At 39.3% G+C, this 16,700-nt stretch overlaps 1 protein-coding gene and 1 pseudogene across 13 annotated transcripts in view; both read right to left on the bottom strand.

Moving 5' to 3' along the window:
- Nucleotides 1-422: 422 nt before the first annotated feature.
- Nucleotides 423-4,007, bottom strand: LOC146762900 (BRCA2-interacting transcriptional repressor EMSY-like; annotated as a pseudogene). The gene is made up of 2 exons (XR_014932194.1): nt 3,501-4,007; nt 423-2,080 (listed from the first exon to the last, which is right to left on the bottom strand). The product of XR_014932194.1 is annotated as a BRCA2-interacting transcriptional repressor EMSY-like (transcript).
- A 508-nt stretch (nt 4,008-4,515) lies between these two features.
- The window catches only part of EMSY (EMSY transcriptional repressor, BRCA2 interacting), a 33,588-nt gene continuing 21,403 nt past the window's right edge, over nt 4,516-16,700 (bottom strand). For 3 of the 12 annotated variants that reach the window (XM_085509920.1, XM_085509907.1, XM_085509934.1), the window contains 7 exons: nt 15,280-15,453; nt 13,880-14,016; nt 12,251-12,424; nt 11,136-11,334; nt 10,076-10,240; nt 9,689-9,844; nt 4,516-5,470 (listed from right to left, as the gene is read on the bottom strand). In XM_085509920.1, the coding sequence (XP_085366046.1) occupies nt 5,433-5,470; nt 9,689-9,844; nt 10,076-10,240; nt 11,136-11,334; nt 12,251-12,424; nt 13,880-14,016; nt 15,280-15,453 (1,043 nt within the window). In that variant the 3' untranslated portion in view covers nt 4,516-5,432. Of the gene's footprint in view, nt 5,471-6,703; nt 6,859-7,903; nt 7,964-9,688; nt 9,845-10,075; nt 10,241-11,135; nt 11,335-12,250; nt 12,425-13,879; nt 14,017-15,279; nt 15,454-16,700 lie in introns of all 12 variants that reach the window. The other 9 variants (XM_085509884.1, XM_085509880.1, XM_085509915.1 and 6 more) reach the window with 6 other exon arrangements.

A 16,700-nucleotide genomic window follows, 5' to 3' on the forward strand; every position in this document is an offset into this window, starting at 1 on the left:
ATCATTAAGGTTGGAGAAGACCACTAAGATCCCCAAGTCCAACCCCAACCCACACCCCACTGTGCCCACTGACCACATCCCAAGCTGGTAAGGTTCTTCTTTTAGCTTGACAAATGCTGTGTTTCACTTCATATAAATACTCGTCCATCCTGAATATTAAGAAGAGAAATCCATTCCAATATAAAGGTGACGCAAAAAAGAAATGAAATTAAGCATTTGCTTGTTGATAAATTCATCTCTGGACCATAATAAAATGTGTGACTTCAGAATCGACGCCAATGGAAGGGAACACTGAAGAAAAAGCCTTCTGGAAGTCATAAGGACTTCCTTTAGAATATAACCGAGGTTAGATGAAGAAGCAACAGCACCATCTAGGGGACAGTGCATGTTCTGACATACATGGATATCCAGGACAAGGAAAATCAATGTTTTAGCTTTTGTATTTTCTGTTTGAGAGTTCACTCTAGTTGGAATTTAATCGTAACTACAGTATCAACAGTAAAATCACAGCTTAAAAAAAAGACTGACGCAAAAGACCGTATTCGACTTTGGATGAAATCTACTTACAGTAGTACTCCAGCACCAAAAAGTGGGCAGTTAGGTTGATAGATGTATATACAATTAAATGATATGTCAAAAGTCTTAAAATGCTTAGTTATTTATAATGAAATCTATACAAAAACAGTTAAAAACGTGGGTTTTTTTTATATACATTTTGAAACAAAAAGAAAAAGTATTGTCTTCATTAGCAGAACGTATTAAAACCGGTTCTTGTAACCCACCTGAACCCACACCCCCCCTTCTCTGTGGCTTGTAACTATCACAGAAACCCAATGTATTGCTTCAACAAGCCAAGTCATAAGGCTGATTTCTGAAACCTACCGCTGTATATTGAGCTAAGCATCGAAACTCCCCAAGTGGTCACTTTAAAAACAGCACGTAAGAGCAAAATACAGTATTTTTCAAAGCCTTCTAAACGCTGAGGTTCAGCTTTTAAAGACGTGGAACCACTTTATCCCCCAGTTCTGAAAAATGGATATCTAGCAAAATACATCCCCCCACAACCCTCTTGTACTAGAATTTACACACCTGCCTGTTTAACAGGAACTTTTTAAAACAACTTGGGACTCACTTTTAAGCTTTAAATAAATAATAAGAGATCAGCTAGAGCTGATGAGCATTTCGGGTGCTGATGGCGCAAAGAAACTGCTCATAGACAGTTACCCTAATTCCTGTAAAGCACGAAAACAAAAACCCACGAGCAAATCCACACTGCTCCCAGTTCGTGATTTTGCTTATTTCCAAACATTCAACAACGAGAATTTTAAAAAAATAAACTATATCTTTCGGCTTATGAAAAAAAAAAAGAAGAAAATCTCTAAACTCTTTAAGTGAGCACAAGTGCGAGAAAGCTAACCAATTCCAAAACTCCTGGGGCTTTTCCAGCACTGTCAGACACCGTTTCTCTCTCACATGCTATTTAAAAATACAAATATTTATTACACATTCTCGTCTTTGATGGTGTTTTGCTCAGCAGCTAACAAAGAGACGCAGCGAATTAAAGATCCCTTCTCAGCGAAAGCTCTTTCAGTACCTGGGCAAAGGGCTTCAATAGCACGAGCTGTAGAATTCGCTGCAGATTTGCTTGTTAACAGGAGTACATTCCACTGTCATGGGATTACTGTATCTCAGTAACTACACCTCTTTTGGAAACAATTTCTAAGATGCAGCTTTTTGCAATACTGTCTTGTTAAAACACACTGATGCTTCAAGGGTCCAATGAACAACTCTAATAGGCAAAGTGCTCTAAGACATCACAAAACAAGGGCATCTGGGATACTCAAATCCCCAGATAGGTTAAAGTGCACTCCAGTGTCCCCGTTCCTTAGGATTGTTCAGCAGAACTCTGAGAGGGGCTGGGCTCAGTGCCGTCCTCGGCGCTACTGTCCACGTCTTGCTCCACTGCAGTCTCCTCATCATCGAGACGCTGACTGGTGAAGTTGTTGAGCTCCAGGAGCCCGCTGGGTTCCACTACCACGTTGGAGCTGGAGTGACAAGGGATGGAATATCGAGGGATAGTCTGAAAGAAAGAGAAAGATTTAAGTTCTAACACGCGCAGCTTTGGCAGGCAAAGGCATCAGAGCAAGCAGGAACTTGTGCAAAAGGGCTATTCAATTTTCCAAGAGCAATCCTTCCTAGCTAACGCCTGTTGCAAACATTTGTCAGAGCTTCAAAAGACCCTTTCACAAAATGAGGTCGTGAAAGACAACATTGGAATGCTTCATTAAGGCACTGATCTTGGGCTTTCACCAAAGGTCTGTGACAGAATTCCAGCACAACAAACAGCAAAACCACTGAGAGCCACCACTCATCACTCTCCAAATGCAAAGGAAGAGAACATACTCTTCAGCCTCTTACAGGCTGAGCATTCAGATCTATGGAATAGATCTACTTCTTTTGTATGATACAAGCTCTGACCCTGTTCAGAGCTGCAGTAGCACAGAGGCTAAGGAAACAAAACAGATCTATGCTATTTATTTCTCCTTATGCTTTCTCTGGTCCTGGAAATTCAGTCTACATCTTTATACAATTCAAGACCCAGGTGTTGATCTGACTTTGAAAAGGTTTGTAGCATGCCATTAAGTTAACCAACACAGATTTCCTTTTCTCTAAATTATTCCTACAAAAGCCAAGTTAGCTACAATGAAGATTTTACCAAGTGGCAAGAAACACTTGAACACTCTGTACAGTCTTCCCCATGTATATGTTCCCCTATAACATGACACACAATTAAAACATTTCAACCCACGCTATCATTTCTGCAAACATATGCACTGCCAACTTGTCTGCAACAATTCATATATAACACTGCGAGACCTCAGATGACTGAAATACTTCACCAGTTGACTTTCTGACCATGCATCACATCACAAAATATCACGTTTAAGACATGAAGGAAAATATCAAACATCAGATAGGCAATGATTCCAAGCATTTAAAGTCAATTTTATCTTAAAAGTGAAAAGTCTGTTTATACACAAATAACAAAATTCCTTGTGAATCCAGACCTCGTTTGCTGAACTCTCCCATCCTGTGAGCAGAACCCCTCTACTTCATTTTCTGCCCAGATTAATTTTATACTCACTGAATGGCATTAAAAAAAAAAAGAAATTCTAGATCATAGTTCCATTATAAGCAGTGATGGCCACGTTTTAATCATTTCAAAGTGAAGTACTTTGTAACAGATGAACTCGTTTTCTTAACAGAAAAACAAAGGAAGACACTGAGAACACCACGAGTGACAGTGCTGAAGAAATCAGAGCTCATTTTAACAAGAGCTACACGCACTTTGAAGCAGTAATCCATTGCAAGCCTAAGAGTAGAGAAAGCAAAATCTGAAGAGAAAAATACTTGAACATTGTTCAGCTGCTATCATCACATTAGACAAAGCAAGTTTGCTCTGCTCAATCATTGCCTTATTTGCTCTGGTCTTCTCTTACCTGGATAACAATTTCTGATGAACTCTCTTCAGCTTTCTTTTGTGATACATTCTGAATGTGTATAAACTGGTTTGTTGTAGGCATTCCTTGTGCATCGAGTTTCCTCTCTGTTATAGTAGGACCAACAGCAGGAGGACTTGAACGGGGTTCTTTACATGTCTGTTGCTGGGGGATGGAAGTTGCCGTCATCCCTACTGCAGCCACCCTCGGCACCTGGGTACAAGGTGACGACTCTGCTTCGCTAGCAGGTTTACTAGTGGACATGGCCTTGATCTGTGGATCCACTATCCCAGTTTCTACATCTGTATCAATCTGAGCTTCCACCAACCATAGACATTCTCAAAATGTCTGCTACTGCTCTCTTCATGGATGCCTGCGTGGGAAATGGTAACTGGCAGTGCCAGTTTGGGCACACAACTGCCACCTGCTACCTTTGAAACAGGAGGTTGATGCCCCTCAAAAGTTATCTTTGTAACAGTGGATCCTTGAGTTATAATTGGATACTTGCTGCACCTGAAAATCAAATTTTTTGTTGTTCACATTACAGCTAGATTATTTTTTTATTATTGAAAATCTAATCAGTATTTCCAAGGACAGTATTGGCACAAACAACATACTTGCTATTAAGAAGACAGTTGAAACTCAGTGTTTTAACAAAGGAATTAGCAACAAGATGGCAACAGGTACTTGAAGCCTGGGTTTACGCAGCTCTTTGGGCTGCCAGATAAGGATTGTAGCAGTTTAATACCACAGCAGCCTCATTTTCCTTTGGGATTTACACCCCCAAGTGGTGTTTGTTAACTCTCTTGTTTTCAAACGTACTCCTGAAAGGGACAAAGAATTTGTACTTTTCTGGAGTTAAAATATATATCTATATATTTTTCTTTCCATGTTCCTTAGTTGTTTCATTTTCCCCTCCCAAGGAAAATGAATTTACTCCTGTACATGAAAGCCACTGAACTTCAGGAAGATGTAAACTACAAAGGAAGATGTACAATGGAGAGCCTTAGGAGACTGCAGTGTTTTCATCTTTATTCCACAGAAATAAAAAGTGCTAAGGGAACGTAAATTAATAATGTGTCATATCTAAAAAAACCCAAAAAAATAACAAAAAAAAACCAAAAACCCAAAAGAAAATAATTAGGGACAAATTCCATGCACTGGTGGTGGAAGAAATTCATAAAAACTGTCCAACAAAACACGTTTGTGAGCTCTATGGATTTTTTTCCCCTATAACACATGTGCTTCTCCTTCCTAGTGTCAACCTTCTGATGGGGTAATTAATACCAGCGGAATGAGGAGTTCTCTCTTGCCAGGACAAAACACTGCTACAGCGACAGGGTTGGTGTTTAGATTTTTTCCTTGAACAGCGACGTGTATTTTGCATGCTATCAATATTCCGTTACCTGGCTTGCTGGCTGTTTCTCTGAAGAGGCAGGTAGCTGCATTTGACTCTGGGGGGGTTGGGGTTGCATGTAGATTTTTTGTGCCGTTGGTGCCTGTTGCAGTTTGGGCAGCTGCTGCGTGGTTTTTACTGCAAGCACCTGTACTACAGTTTGCTGTGGCTGAGCCACTAAGGTAGGGAGCTGCCTTTCTTTGGCCATCATGTGGTGTGGGGGGTGCTGTGCATCTGGTTTGGTCTGTGCTTGCTCTTGCTGCAGGGGGGTTAGCTTTTGATGCCTTATAGAAAGCTGGGGCATTTGTGGGAGTTTGTGCTGGATTTGGTCGGCCTGCAGGTGGATTGTCTGCTTCTGCTTAGTCTGGAAACATTGCAGAGTTTTCACTTGCAGTTGAGTCTGTTCCAGCTGTGGCTGACTCAGTTTTTGCTGTTTTTGTGCCTGCGATTGTGTCAGGGCGGATCTGTAGAACAGGCCGGTCTGAGGATCTAAGGTGTCCATCTCTTCCACTTCTCCCTCCTCAGTTCCAAGCTGTTCACTCTGTTTGGTGAACGCAGTGTGACTGCTTAAGGCCTTAGGAAGAAGAAGTTGGAGCAAGTTAATAAGGAGAAATCTAATTTATAAGAACACATAATCTAAACATAGGTTTTGATGCTTCAATCTTTCTACAACTGATGTTACAGATTCCCATCTCCTGTATACCCTTACACAAAAATTCATGATACCTATGTAATTAATATTACTGTCTCCATGTTGAAATGTGGCAAGCCCCCATGTGAGAAAATTAACTGTACTAGCTGCTCTTCAGCAGAGAATAAACAGCCCTGGCTTGCATCACACTAGGTTTCAAACCCATTAAACCAACATGGCAGATACATATGAGAGAATAGAGAGATGAAGAGGTGGTTCAATCACTAGCTTCTTAAAACCAGAGTCCACCTACGCAACTTCTTATTGTGTCTCCTGAAAGCCTAGCCATCCTCCCCATGGTTTCTGCTGCAGCTCCCAGAGATGCCCAGAGAGGTGGTGGTACCCCAAACCCTTCAAGGTCAGGCTGGATGAGGCTCTGAGCACTAATGGAGCTGTGGGTGTCACCATTCAGTGCAGGGGAACCGGACCAGATGGCCTCTGAAAGTCCCTTCCAATTCAATACCATGATTCTATAATTCTCTATACCTACTACTTGTCCCATTTCAGCACAGATCCTCTCTTCTCCTTCCTTCCTCAAAATTTTACTACAATTTTTCTTCTGCATTTCATGGAAGCGTACTGGGTTTTTTTTTGAGGGAACAAGAGACCTGTTACTATGCTTTGTGTATCATGGTATAAACATACTATTAAGTGACTTCAGCGGGATGAAGCAGCCCTACTCAAACACCAGTGAAAATATGCTCTTTGCAGTGGATTTATAATCCTAATACCGCACTGCCCTGTTCCACAGCTGAGGTTGCTGATCCTTCTACACTAATGCCAATATAACCTGCAACGCTGACCCCTACAACACAGCAATATAGGAAAAAAGCACCTTGTTTCACTCGAGAAGATGACATAGACAGCAAGAACTAATCTAGGAAAGACTCTTCCACAGGGACTGTGAATACCTCTTCTAACACTCTCAAGTCTTCCTTTTCAACCCACCATCCTCCCCCATCAAAACAGGCAATGTTGAACTCAAGTTACTCATTTGCCCTCACACTTTGCATTTCCAATGACAGCAACATACTCATTCAGAATAAACCCTGCTCCTGCATCATTCACATAACCTACTGCTGTTTTACAGACTGTTTGCAAAAGAAAGGGTACAACCTGCTGCATGATATGGGTAATTGCGCCTGTGGAGGATGCGGGGATAGATTTCACCACAACAGAAGTCTGCGTTGCTGTCTGTGACTGAGCCACGTGCTGCAGCAGAGTCCTCTGGGGCTGGGATGACTGCTGGTGGGGTTGGGACCGATGACTAACTGAAAGTAAAGAGGTCAGTGGCACTTCTCCAGAACTAACTGCAGTAACTTCAACTATTTGCTTTGCATTTACCCTTCAGCTGAAAGCACGAGTGAAATAAAGAGCTGAGTACAAAATATATTCAACTGTATGACGGCTTCAACTTTTATGTGAAGATCTATTCTGAGAAGCCTCTTAAAATAGCATCTCAGGCGCTTTGCTTTTGTCTCTGATTCCTAAGTCACCACAGTTGGTCCAAATCTCCTCTGGTCTCCTTTTCCCAGCACATCAACTTTGCAAATGGAATTTGTACTCTGTTTTCAGATGGGTTCTTTTTATATAACCCACACAACAGAACACCGTAGAGCACCAAGTATTCTGTCACCTTTACAGGTGCCAAAAGCATCTGCACAACTGACTGCAATTAAGAACGGCAACCCTTGCATACTGAATTTCTATCACTGTTAAATCGCAAGAAATACTCTCTCAAGTACAAGCTAAATTTGCAAGATCGGCAATTAAAAAATGCTCAGGTATTAAGACTAGCGAGGCTGATCAGAAGCCACAGACAAAAATTAGAGACCATATCATAGGTCTGTTAGAACAGACTCAACCATAAGTTACAGAGCAATGGTTATGGCTCCATAATTCAATAGCAGATTGACAGAGAAGTGATTCCCTTGGCAATTAAAAAAATAGAACATCAATCATTCCATATTGCAGTCAATGATAAGGCATAAATCCAAACTGCATGCCTATCCATACCAACATGTAAATATTCGCTTTCATTAACTTTTTGGTCATGCAATACCAAATAACTCAAGGAGAAAAAACAAAGTTTATACTCAGTTATCATGTAACTGGAAGTTAAAAGACACCAGTGACCTTGCTGAAAGTTAGAAGGAAGGTCAAATTTTGCATCAGTACAACAATTTTACTTTCCCATTCCAGGAAAGGAGTTGGATGATATCAATACAAGCTTGCATGCTGCTCTAGATCCATTACGGATATCCCCCAACAGTTCCTACACAATTCAAAGCTTCATTTAAAAGTAAAGTTTCTAACCTATGTGGTTGTGTAGATATTCTTCCGAATGTGAACCAAGACAGTGTTGTCTTCCTGAGTCTGCAGACAGACAAAAAATGGTGACACTAAGATGTATGAACTGCTCCCTTCTCCTCACCAGGAAGTACACTTTGAATCCCAGCTCCCATACAGACAAAAGCGCACCTAATCCTTTAGTTGAAGTACATGCAGGAGATTCCACAATCAATTACAGCTTGCAGACTACCTTACTACTGAATTTTCTAGCAGAAAATACAACTGTATGGATTATGATGAATCCTGAGAAGCAAAAATTAAACCAAAGGGAAACTCAGAACAAATTGCCTGTGTTCCCTGGCAGTGTGCAGTTAAACTGGGTGAAGGGAAAGGGACAAAAACATAAGAGCAAAATAACTGGTTTTGTGCTGTAGCAGAGACTGCTGTCAGTCAGCCCAGAGTAGCCTCCATTTCCCTGGCAGATTCCTGTAAACCATCTCAAGCTTTACCAAAAAACACTACTTTAAGCATTAATTGTTCAGGGAAACTTTCAGTTTTTGTACTCTATGTGATGTAGTCTATACAGAGATAATGACTTTCTCTCTTCAACTCCCAGCATCCACAGGGTTTACATCAAGTTTCACAGTAAGACCCAGTAACAAACAGAACTATACAAACGCAATGCATGGCATATATGTCAGTGAGCATGACTGACTTGGAGACTGGAGAGAGGCTGAAGATTATTTATTGTACTTCAGAGCTTGATTTAAAAAGGGTCGAAGAAAAGCATGAGTGAATGAAAAAACATTCAAAACCAAAGCCAGATACAGCAAGTGTTATTTAAAGAGTAACAATAAGCTCCTCCACCCCCAATTCCCTACAACTTAAATTTGGACTACAGAAGGGAGGGAAGCAAGGAAAGGAGTGTAGGACGGGAAAATGAAAAATATGAAAAAATTAGGTTGGACACTTAACAGTACAAACACTGAAGTTACAGATACATACTTATTTCACTTCCTCAACGCATATTTTGAACTCATCTGTGTTTTCATTTTGCAAATAAAGACTGTAGGTAGACCAGCAGTGAGGAATTAAGAAATTAAATCAAGTCATTCGATCCTCTTGTGTGGAGCTGGCTCATAAGTAGGATTCTTAAGGTAACAGAGAGCATCCAGAGAGACATGGCATTAATTCGAGAGTTGCCCAATGGAAGGGAGTCATGGGCTAAGACAAAAATGACATCCAGATAGGAGGATTCAAGTGTTAGAAAATAAAATACAGAAGGTAAGGGTTGTCTCCCAAATATAATTTCAGTTTAAACCATTTGTTTACGAAGTGCAAACTTAGTAGTTCAAATCATTCCAGCAAATGAAGAAGCTGGAGACTACATTAGGAAGCCAAATGTACACCTGGCTGAAAAACATACTTTGTGCTTGTAAGCAAGTAGCATTTTGCCAATATGGGTGAAGTAAAAAAATAAGTGTAGTTTCTGTAACTTCATTTTCTACTTCTTCCTTACTAGACATTTTCCCTAAAGACAAGAAGGGCAGCATTTCCCCACCATCTAATCAGAGGACAGAATGTCTCTTTGATTACAATTCTTGAAGCAAGAATCATCTGTTTAACTAAAAAGACTCCTGTATGCCCCAGAAAAGCAGATGCATTTTCTGCCCCTCTCTGCATACTGTCTCTGTAGTGGAAGAAAACACTCATTTCCTTACTGGAGTGAAATACAAGTGAAAGAAAACTCCAAAATAAAATCCCAAGACTTTAATTACAAAACTACAGTCTACTGTCTGAGTCACTTACCAGTTGTGATGTATTCAGCAACTAATTCTGATTCTACAACAGCAATAGAAGGGCTTTCTGGAGAATGTCTCTTTTCTTGGGTCATCTGTATTGGGACAGCCATTTGGCTCAAGTCAATGGTAGGCTGCCTTGGCTTCGATTCTAACTTCTCCTTCACTGTTTTCAAAGAAAAGTAAAGTAGGATGCATTAAAACATCTTCAGTATAAAAGCAATAGTTTAATACATTATGTACGTTATATAATTGTTTCAAATGAGCTTTTACAGAGTAAAAATGAAACAAAACAAGTTGACTTAAGGTAGGTGCTTTTCAATTACAAATTTACTACAAATGCTGCTTAAGCAAGTAGCCCTGAAGTAATCCTAACCAACAACATGCATTTCCACACCTGTTGTCTGCTGAAGTTCTAGCAAAGCTTTTATTGTGGAAGTAGCTGATTGAGATTCACTGGATACATCCTGGTAAATGATTGTAGGGCTGGTGTCCACAGCTATTTCGTGTTCTGACCAATCTTGACTTCTTGAAGCAATCACATGAACTACAGGCTGAGAATCTGTTGACAAAGAAAACATGAGGCTCATGAAGTCATCATGGAACCAAGTGGGTTCGAGGTCCCTTGTCCAACATCTTGCTCACAACAACAGTTGAGCTCAAAATTGAACTAAATTAGCCATTATTCTTTAGTTCTGAATTTGACCAGGATGCAAAGTCTCATACTGCAATGCTTTTGTTTAGTTTTAATCACAAGTGACCCAATGTAAAACACAACTGATGTTATCAAGTTACCAAGATCTTATTTCTTAGTTATCAAAGCTTTGATAAATACAAGTTCAGCATCTCTCTCTTTGTATGCTGAATTCACACTGAAGGTTTTAGCAGTTCAGATTATCAACATGCATTCAGCATTTTGAATTCGCACTGCCTAACTTTTGTTAATTTTTTCAGTCTTTTGTTTTCTTTAACCTTTAGTGAAAATGACCATATATATACCATATAATGACCAGAAAAGGATACTGACTGATAAATAAGTGTGTTTTACTGAGAGATATTTCTTTTTATTTAATGCAGTGATACACTCTATGGTCACTTCAGACAAAAGGTCGAGTGTTACTTCATAAATAAATTCATTATTTATCCTCTCCTTTCACATGAGAAGCTGCAACTGCATCAGAGCTTGAAGGAGTGGTGGCTGTACTGTCTCCACAACCAGTACATGAGCAAATCAGAGCCCAGCAAGAAAATGTTATTTCTACTTTTCACAAAGGATAATGATGTATCTATTAAATAGCTCATAGAAGATGAATATCCCTACAAAGGAAGTGACAATGGCACACGGTGACAACAGAGTGGATGAAGAACTGTGCTAAAGAGATGCACAGAGTTACATGAAACTAATTAGCATGCTTGGGAGAAACTCCTCTCATATTTTAGGAAACACCGATACGTACCTTGAGAGCTCTGAGAGGACTCTGTAGAAGAAGAGCTGCTATCAGTGTAGCTTTGTGGTTCTTCTTTCACTTCTGGGAGAGACGAATTTCCTGTCTCTGTTACCCTTGATGCCTGCTGTAATGTTTCAGTTACCAACTGCCTAGTTTGTTCGCTCACAACTGTTGCTTGAAATGTCACTGGCTTTGGTTTTATGAGAACCTGGTTAGAAAGACAGATTGCGTACAGTAAGAGCACTCATGAAAACAGATCTGAACAATTAGAGAACAGTGTGCCACCAAGACATCTACATACAAGACTTAGACAATATTGATAACTTGCTAAAAGAGGTCTACCTGTAAATTCAGCAACTCTGATTGTTAAATCACAAAGTCCCAGTAAATGGCACTGCACAAGAATGTACTTCTCAGTAATTTTGAGCACTTTACACAATAAAGCACTAAGCAGTCATTCTTCGCAGCTGGACACAATGGTACGGACAAGAGAAAGCTAGGTAAGTGAGATGGAACATGCACTGCATTGGTAAGGACAAACACCTCTCTTCCTTAGCCCATGATAGCCTTGAATGCTCAAGACACACAGAATATTAAAGCTGCTTTTAGCTCTTTCATATACAAAAAGCAACCAGAGAAAAAGCTGAAACTGGGAGCATCCAGACAAAAGCCAGATTCTCTGTCTACAGCCCTGCCAACAATACAAGGCTGCAGGGGAAAATGTGAAAATACATCAATGATAGAACAGCTTCAATAAAACTCTCACATTTGACACAGGACCTATGTTCAGTCTCCACATCTTTACTTTTAATGATCTACTCATTAGCTTTAAGATATAAGAGGCCTCCAGAGCCATGACCAGGCATCTTAAGTTTCAGCTACGTAACAGGCTTAATAATTCTTTTCAACTTACTCTATGCCTCCAAGAATAGCTAACAAATGCCAACACTGTGCTCAAGAAGCCAGAATCAAGGCCACCTCGTTACTTCCTTAAGTCTCATTCCCCATAGACACATTCTGCATATATTAATCTCGCAATAGTTGTGGCAACACAGTGAAAAATGATCTATTTCCCGTTAAAATTTAGTGGTACATTTCAAAACAGAAATGGGTCCTCACTGTACCTGCGTTTTCCCTTGCTGACCATAAACAATTTTAGTTGGGATGATTTTGGTGGCTGGCTGGACCGTGGACCCTATTCCTTTTGGCTGTGTAACAATCATTTTTGTGATGGGTCTCGTGGCAGTGATGATAGCAGGTTTTGCTCCTGCTGGCACTGCCTGAACAGTTTTCTCCCCCTGTAGAGAAGTCAAAGTTTACAGGTTAACTGAGTGAAGTTCTTCAGAGAGACCCACTTCTCTAAAAAAATACACAGTTATTGGTGAGTGTGTGTACCACAAAATCAATCTACTGCTGTTAGAGCTAGATGTATTTAATACAAAGAACATCCAAGAATTTAAAAAACCCTATGGCTTTGAATGGAAAAACTACCAAAATCCTCTTTTCCATTACTTTAAGTTTTGAGCTGCTCTGAAGGGTTGAATAAAGAGTAACTAAATGACAGTGTCCAGAAGTCGCTCCAAAGACTTCACCTAAGCTGGAACTTTCCTCAAATCTTCTGCAAATGTTTTTTTAAAGCCTCTTATTTCTACCAACACTAACTCTGGCACAACATCTATGAAACTCAAATCAAGAAACTAAAAATAAATGACACAAATCTGTGTTATCCTCATACCCAAGATATTGTGTCTGTTTTTTGTTGGTTTTTGTTTTTTTTTTAAACTAAAAGTTCATTTATTTTACAAACGCATTTTCACAGCTGTTCCACGGGAAACATTTGATTTTGAAATATTGCTGACATATAACTAAACTCCTGACAGCTTAAGAACAGCAAGGAAATTGAGCATGCTTTTTTAGTTCTGCACAGTAACAAATTACATGAGGAACCATGTTAGTCGCCAGTTCTCTCAGTGCTTCTATGCATTCCCATCAAGTAAATGGAAATTCCAACAACCATACTTTTTTTTCCCTGAAATACCACCATATTCTGGCATCTCCTACCATATAAAATCATGAGATTCTTTTAGGCTTTGTCCTTATTTAAGGCAGAAAAGTTGAAATCTCCAAAAAATATTTCCTGAAAGGTTTCAAAAAGATTTCTGCTCAGCTAGCCAAGTAAACTTTAAAAGATAACATGATTGAAGCATTCAATCTCACAGTTCTAGCTATGAATGAAAAGCAGGTTCATAATGTACGAAGGAAATTCAGCTGCATCTGGAAACTTGATTCTGTCTTTACTACACGTCATTTTATTCAGTAACTGCACCACTACACAATACTCAGGAACAGGAAACCAAGTGTGGTACCTTTACTGTAAAGGAACAGCTTATTTCTGCCCAAAAGACACACTGATGGAAATGCAAGCTTGCAACTGGTCTGAGGTTCTCATTAGAGCACTAAGAGGATAAGATTCTACTTCTGCTTAATTCTTCAGTGTTATACAAAACAAGTAACTGTAGAAAAAAGGGCAAATCATCATTTAACTCTGGGAACGATCCCAGCTTGTTTTAAAGATCTTTAATAACCCACAAAACATATTTATTCTTCTAACATCCTTGACATTAAGGCATGCTGTATCTGCTACGAAGCTCATGCAAAATTTGCTTTTAATTGGGACTTTAGCGGAAAGAGCACAGCAGACAGCACAGTCTGTCATTTGGACATGGATCTTTAGAGTTGAGAGTCTTACTTACCCCAGCATTCAACAACGTTGTGACAACGTTTTTGCCAGGAAGCCCTTGAATTGTGGTTCCTTTTCCAGTAGTCTTTTGCACAACGATCACATTGGGTTTGGATGTCATTGGAATTGTAGTGATTTTGGTTGTAGTTCCTAAATTGTAATGAGAAAAGAAGGAACATGAAGTTTATCCCACTTACAGTTCCTTTCACTTTAGAAGTTGGCTGCATAGAAATCGCTGTATTTAAATCTTACAGCACAACAAAGAAAGCATCTGGAACGGGAAATTATGCCACTCAACTCAAAACATTAATATCAGTTGCTTGCTCTATGAATCTTTTGTCTATAGGCACGTGCGAGACAACAGCAGTTCATTCTGTATCAGAACAGACAACTTCTCATAAATTACACAGCAGACTAATGCAGGTTTCTCAGGATAAGACATCTAACTTCTCAAAAGCTAGAGTTAGGGGAGATAAGGGCGACATTAATACTCATGTCAAGACCCTACCTGCACAGATAAGAGCTGACTTAAATGACTTCAGAACTCAACAGATAACTTTGGCAGAAGAACCTATGTGTATCAATAATAGCTCTCTAGCCAAGAGAAAAGCCATCTCTTCCTAGAATCGAGCTGTTGCAGTGTAAGTGACTAACAGTGGACTGAAAAAGAAAGATAAAAAAAGGAAAAGAAAAATATGCTATTGTGTTACAATCAGTTCTTGAAAGTTGAGTTCCTAACCATTTTTATTTATTTCAAAGAGCTGCGATGGCTATTTCTCTCCCTCTCCCAGTAAGTAATAAGATCCATTCCCCGCATCAGGTTATCTTGGCATAAAGGCAAATATCACTTTTAAACTTGTGTAATATCAGGACAAATTAGTATAATCCTTATCAAGAACAATCAAGGACTTCCCTGCATAGTCTGCTGCTTTGGAGAACAACAATACTCGCTTTTCTTTATAAACTCATTGGTCTACCTAGAAATCTCCTCAAGAACTCATCATACCTGTGACAGGATGAAGAAGTTCCTATATTAGCCCCAAATAAGATTTTGTAGAAATTAGGATTATAAAAATTGAGGTATGTCTGCCAGACTACACTCCAGGGTGGCTTTACCCCAGTCTCTGCTGTCTTTTCAGTGCCAGAATCTGGCTGGTGATACTTTGGGTCTATGATAAGAACCAGCAGCATGAGCTCTTGAGTTATCTAGAGACAAAAGAACTCATACCTTCTACCTGCTATTTATACCTTCACTTTCAGCTGTTTTTCTTCTGAGTCAATCCCTCCAATAAAAACCCTATACATTATTCACGGATGCAACAGACACATAAGCCCCAAACAATTTCAGCAAGTATAGACTTGCTTGTGAATTCAGCCCTAATATTAACAAAAACAAAAACCTCATATGCCTACCAGAGACAATATTACTGCTGATAATCTTGCCTCCCAACGTAGCCAGTGATTTTGGTACTACCGTAATGATGCTACCACTCGTGGTTTTCACATAAGTTGCAGCCCCTGGAGTTCCAGCCATCCGAGCCCCTATAGAGGGACTAACTGTTGGTCGTGTATATGTTGCTTGAGTTCCTGTGTTAAAGAACAAAAGAGAAAAGAAAACAACAACTGAAGTTTGCTGTTAAAAGACAATTCCCTATTAGTGGTAAAGTAGGGGGGAGGGGAAAGAAGTTAGAAGTAAAGCACTAGATTGTATTTAGATAGTCCCTATGCTGCAATTTATTACAACTCCTTGTGAACCTACAGGTAGTTTCTAAACACACAAAGCAATTTTCAAGTATATGCAACCTTTAAATTCACACAGTTTTGTGAAATATTGTACTACACGCTCTATGACTAACACACTTTAATTCATGACCTTGTCTCCAGGCTTTTACTTTTCAATGGGTGCACAGATTCTACCTGAATGTTTGCCACTTACTCTGCTAGACACCCAAGAATTAGTTCTTTGATGAAGCTATGAGAACTGATTCCTGTTCCTCTTGAAAGAGGCCTAGACTTCCACTTTGCCCATGAGACAAATCATTTAAGAACACCGGCAATTACTCCCCTCAGAGATATAATTAGACCCAAGTGTAATTCACAATGACAACATGATTGTATAGATTTAGCATTTAGCTAAACCCTATTACCTTCTACCTACTGAAAACAAAATAAGATGTGAGTACACAGAAGAACATGCTCGAAATAATAACAGAAGTCAATAGCTACACTAAGAACACAATTCCATTCTGCTTGTACCGCTGCCAATAATTTGCTATAGACATTAACTGCTAATCATCACAGAGAAAACCAACTTGCTTTACCAACAAAGCCATATGTTCAAATCTAAGAGAGAAGAACAAGGTTATACAAATTAAAAGAAGTGAAAAACTGTTAATTCTTTTTTATATGCTGGGAAATGTTTGTGTGAAGCAGGAGTTAAAGGTTTTCGTTTCTTTTAAAGATATCATTAACCATCAGCTAATAATCCCAACTCATGCTAAGAATTCAGAACACTGGATAGAGCTGCTTTGCACGTTTTCCTCATACAAGATTATAACTTGCAACATCTGCATTAGTTCTGACCTCCAATGAAAAAGCAAACACAAATACAATTAGATCTCCAGAAAAAAACAAACAATAAATGGGATTTTAAAATTCAGTTTACTGGCAAGACTATGAGCAAGTCATCTGTCTTTAAACTTCCTGCATGTAAAGTAGAAATGATGATGATGATGACCTACCTACCTACAACCAAAGTAAACTGTTTAATGTAAGGTGCTACAGAAGTGCAAAGTATCAGTGTAACTTGCAAAATATATATTCATAAATATTTT

Source organism: Coturnix japonica, chromosome 1, assembly GCF_054131305.1.
Source record: "Coturnix japonica strain WE chromosome 1, WE-NBRP24, whole genome shotgun sequence".
NCBI lineage: Eukaryota > Metazoa > Chordata > Aves > Galliformes > Phasianidae > Coturnix > Coturnix japonica.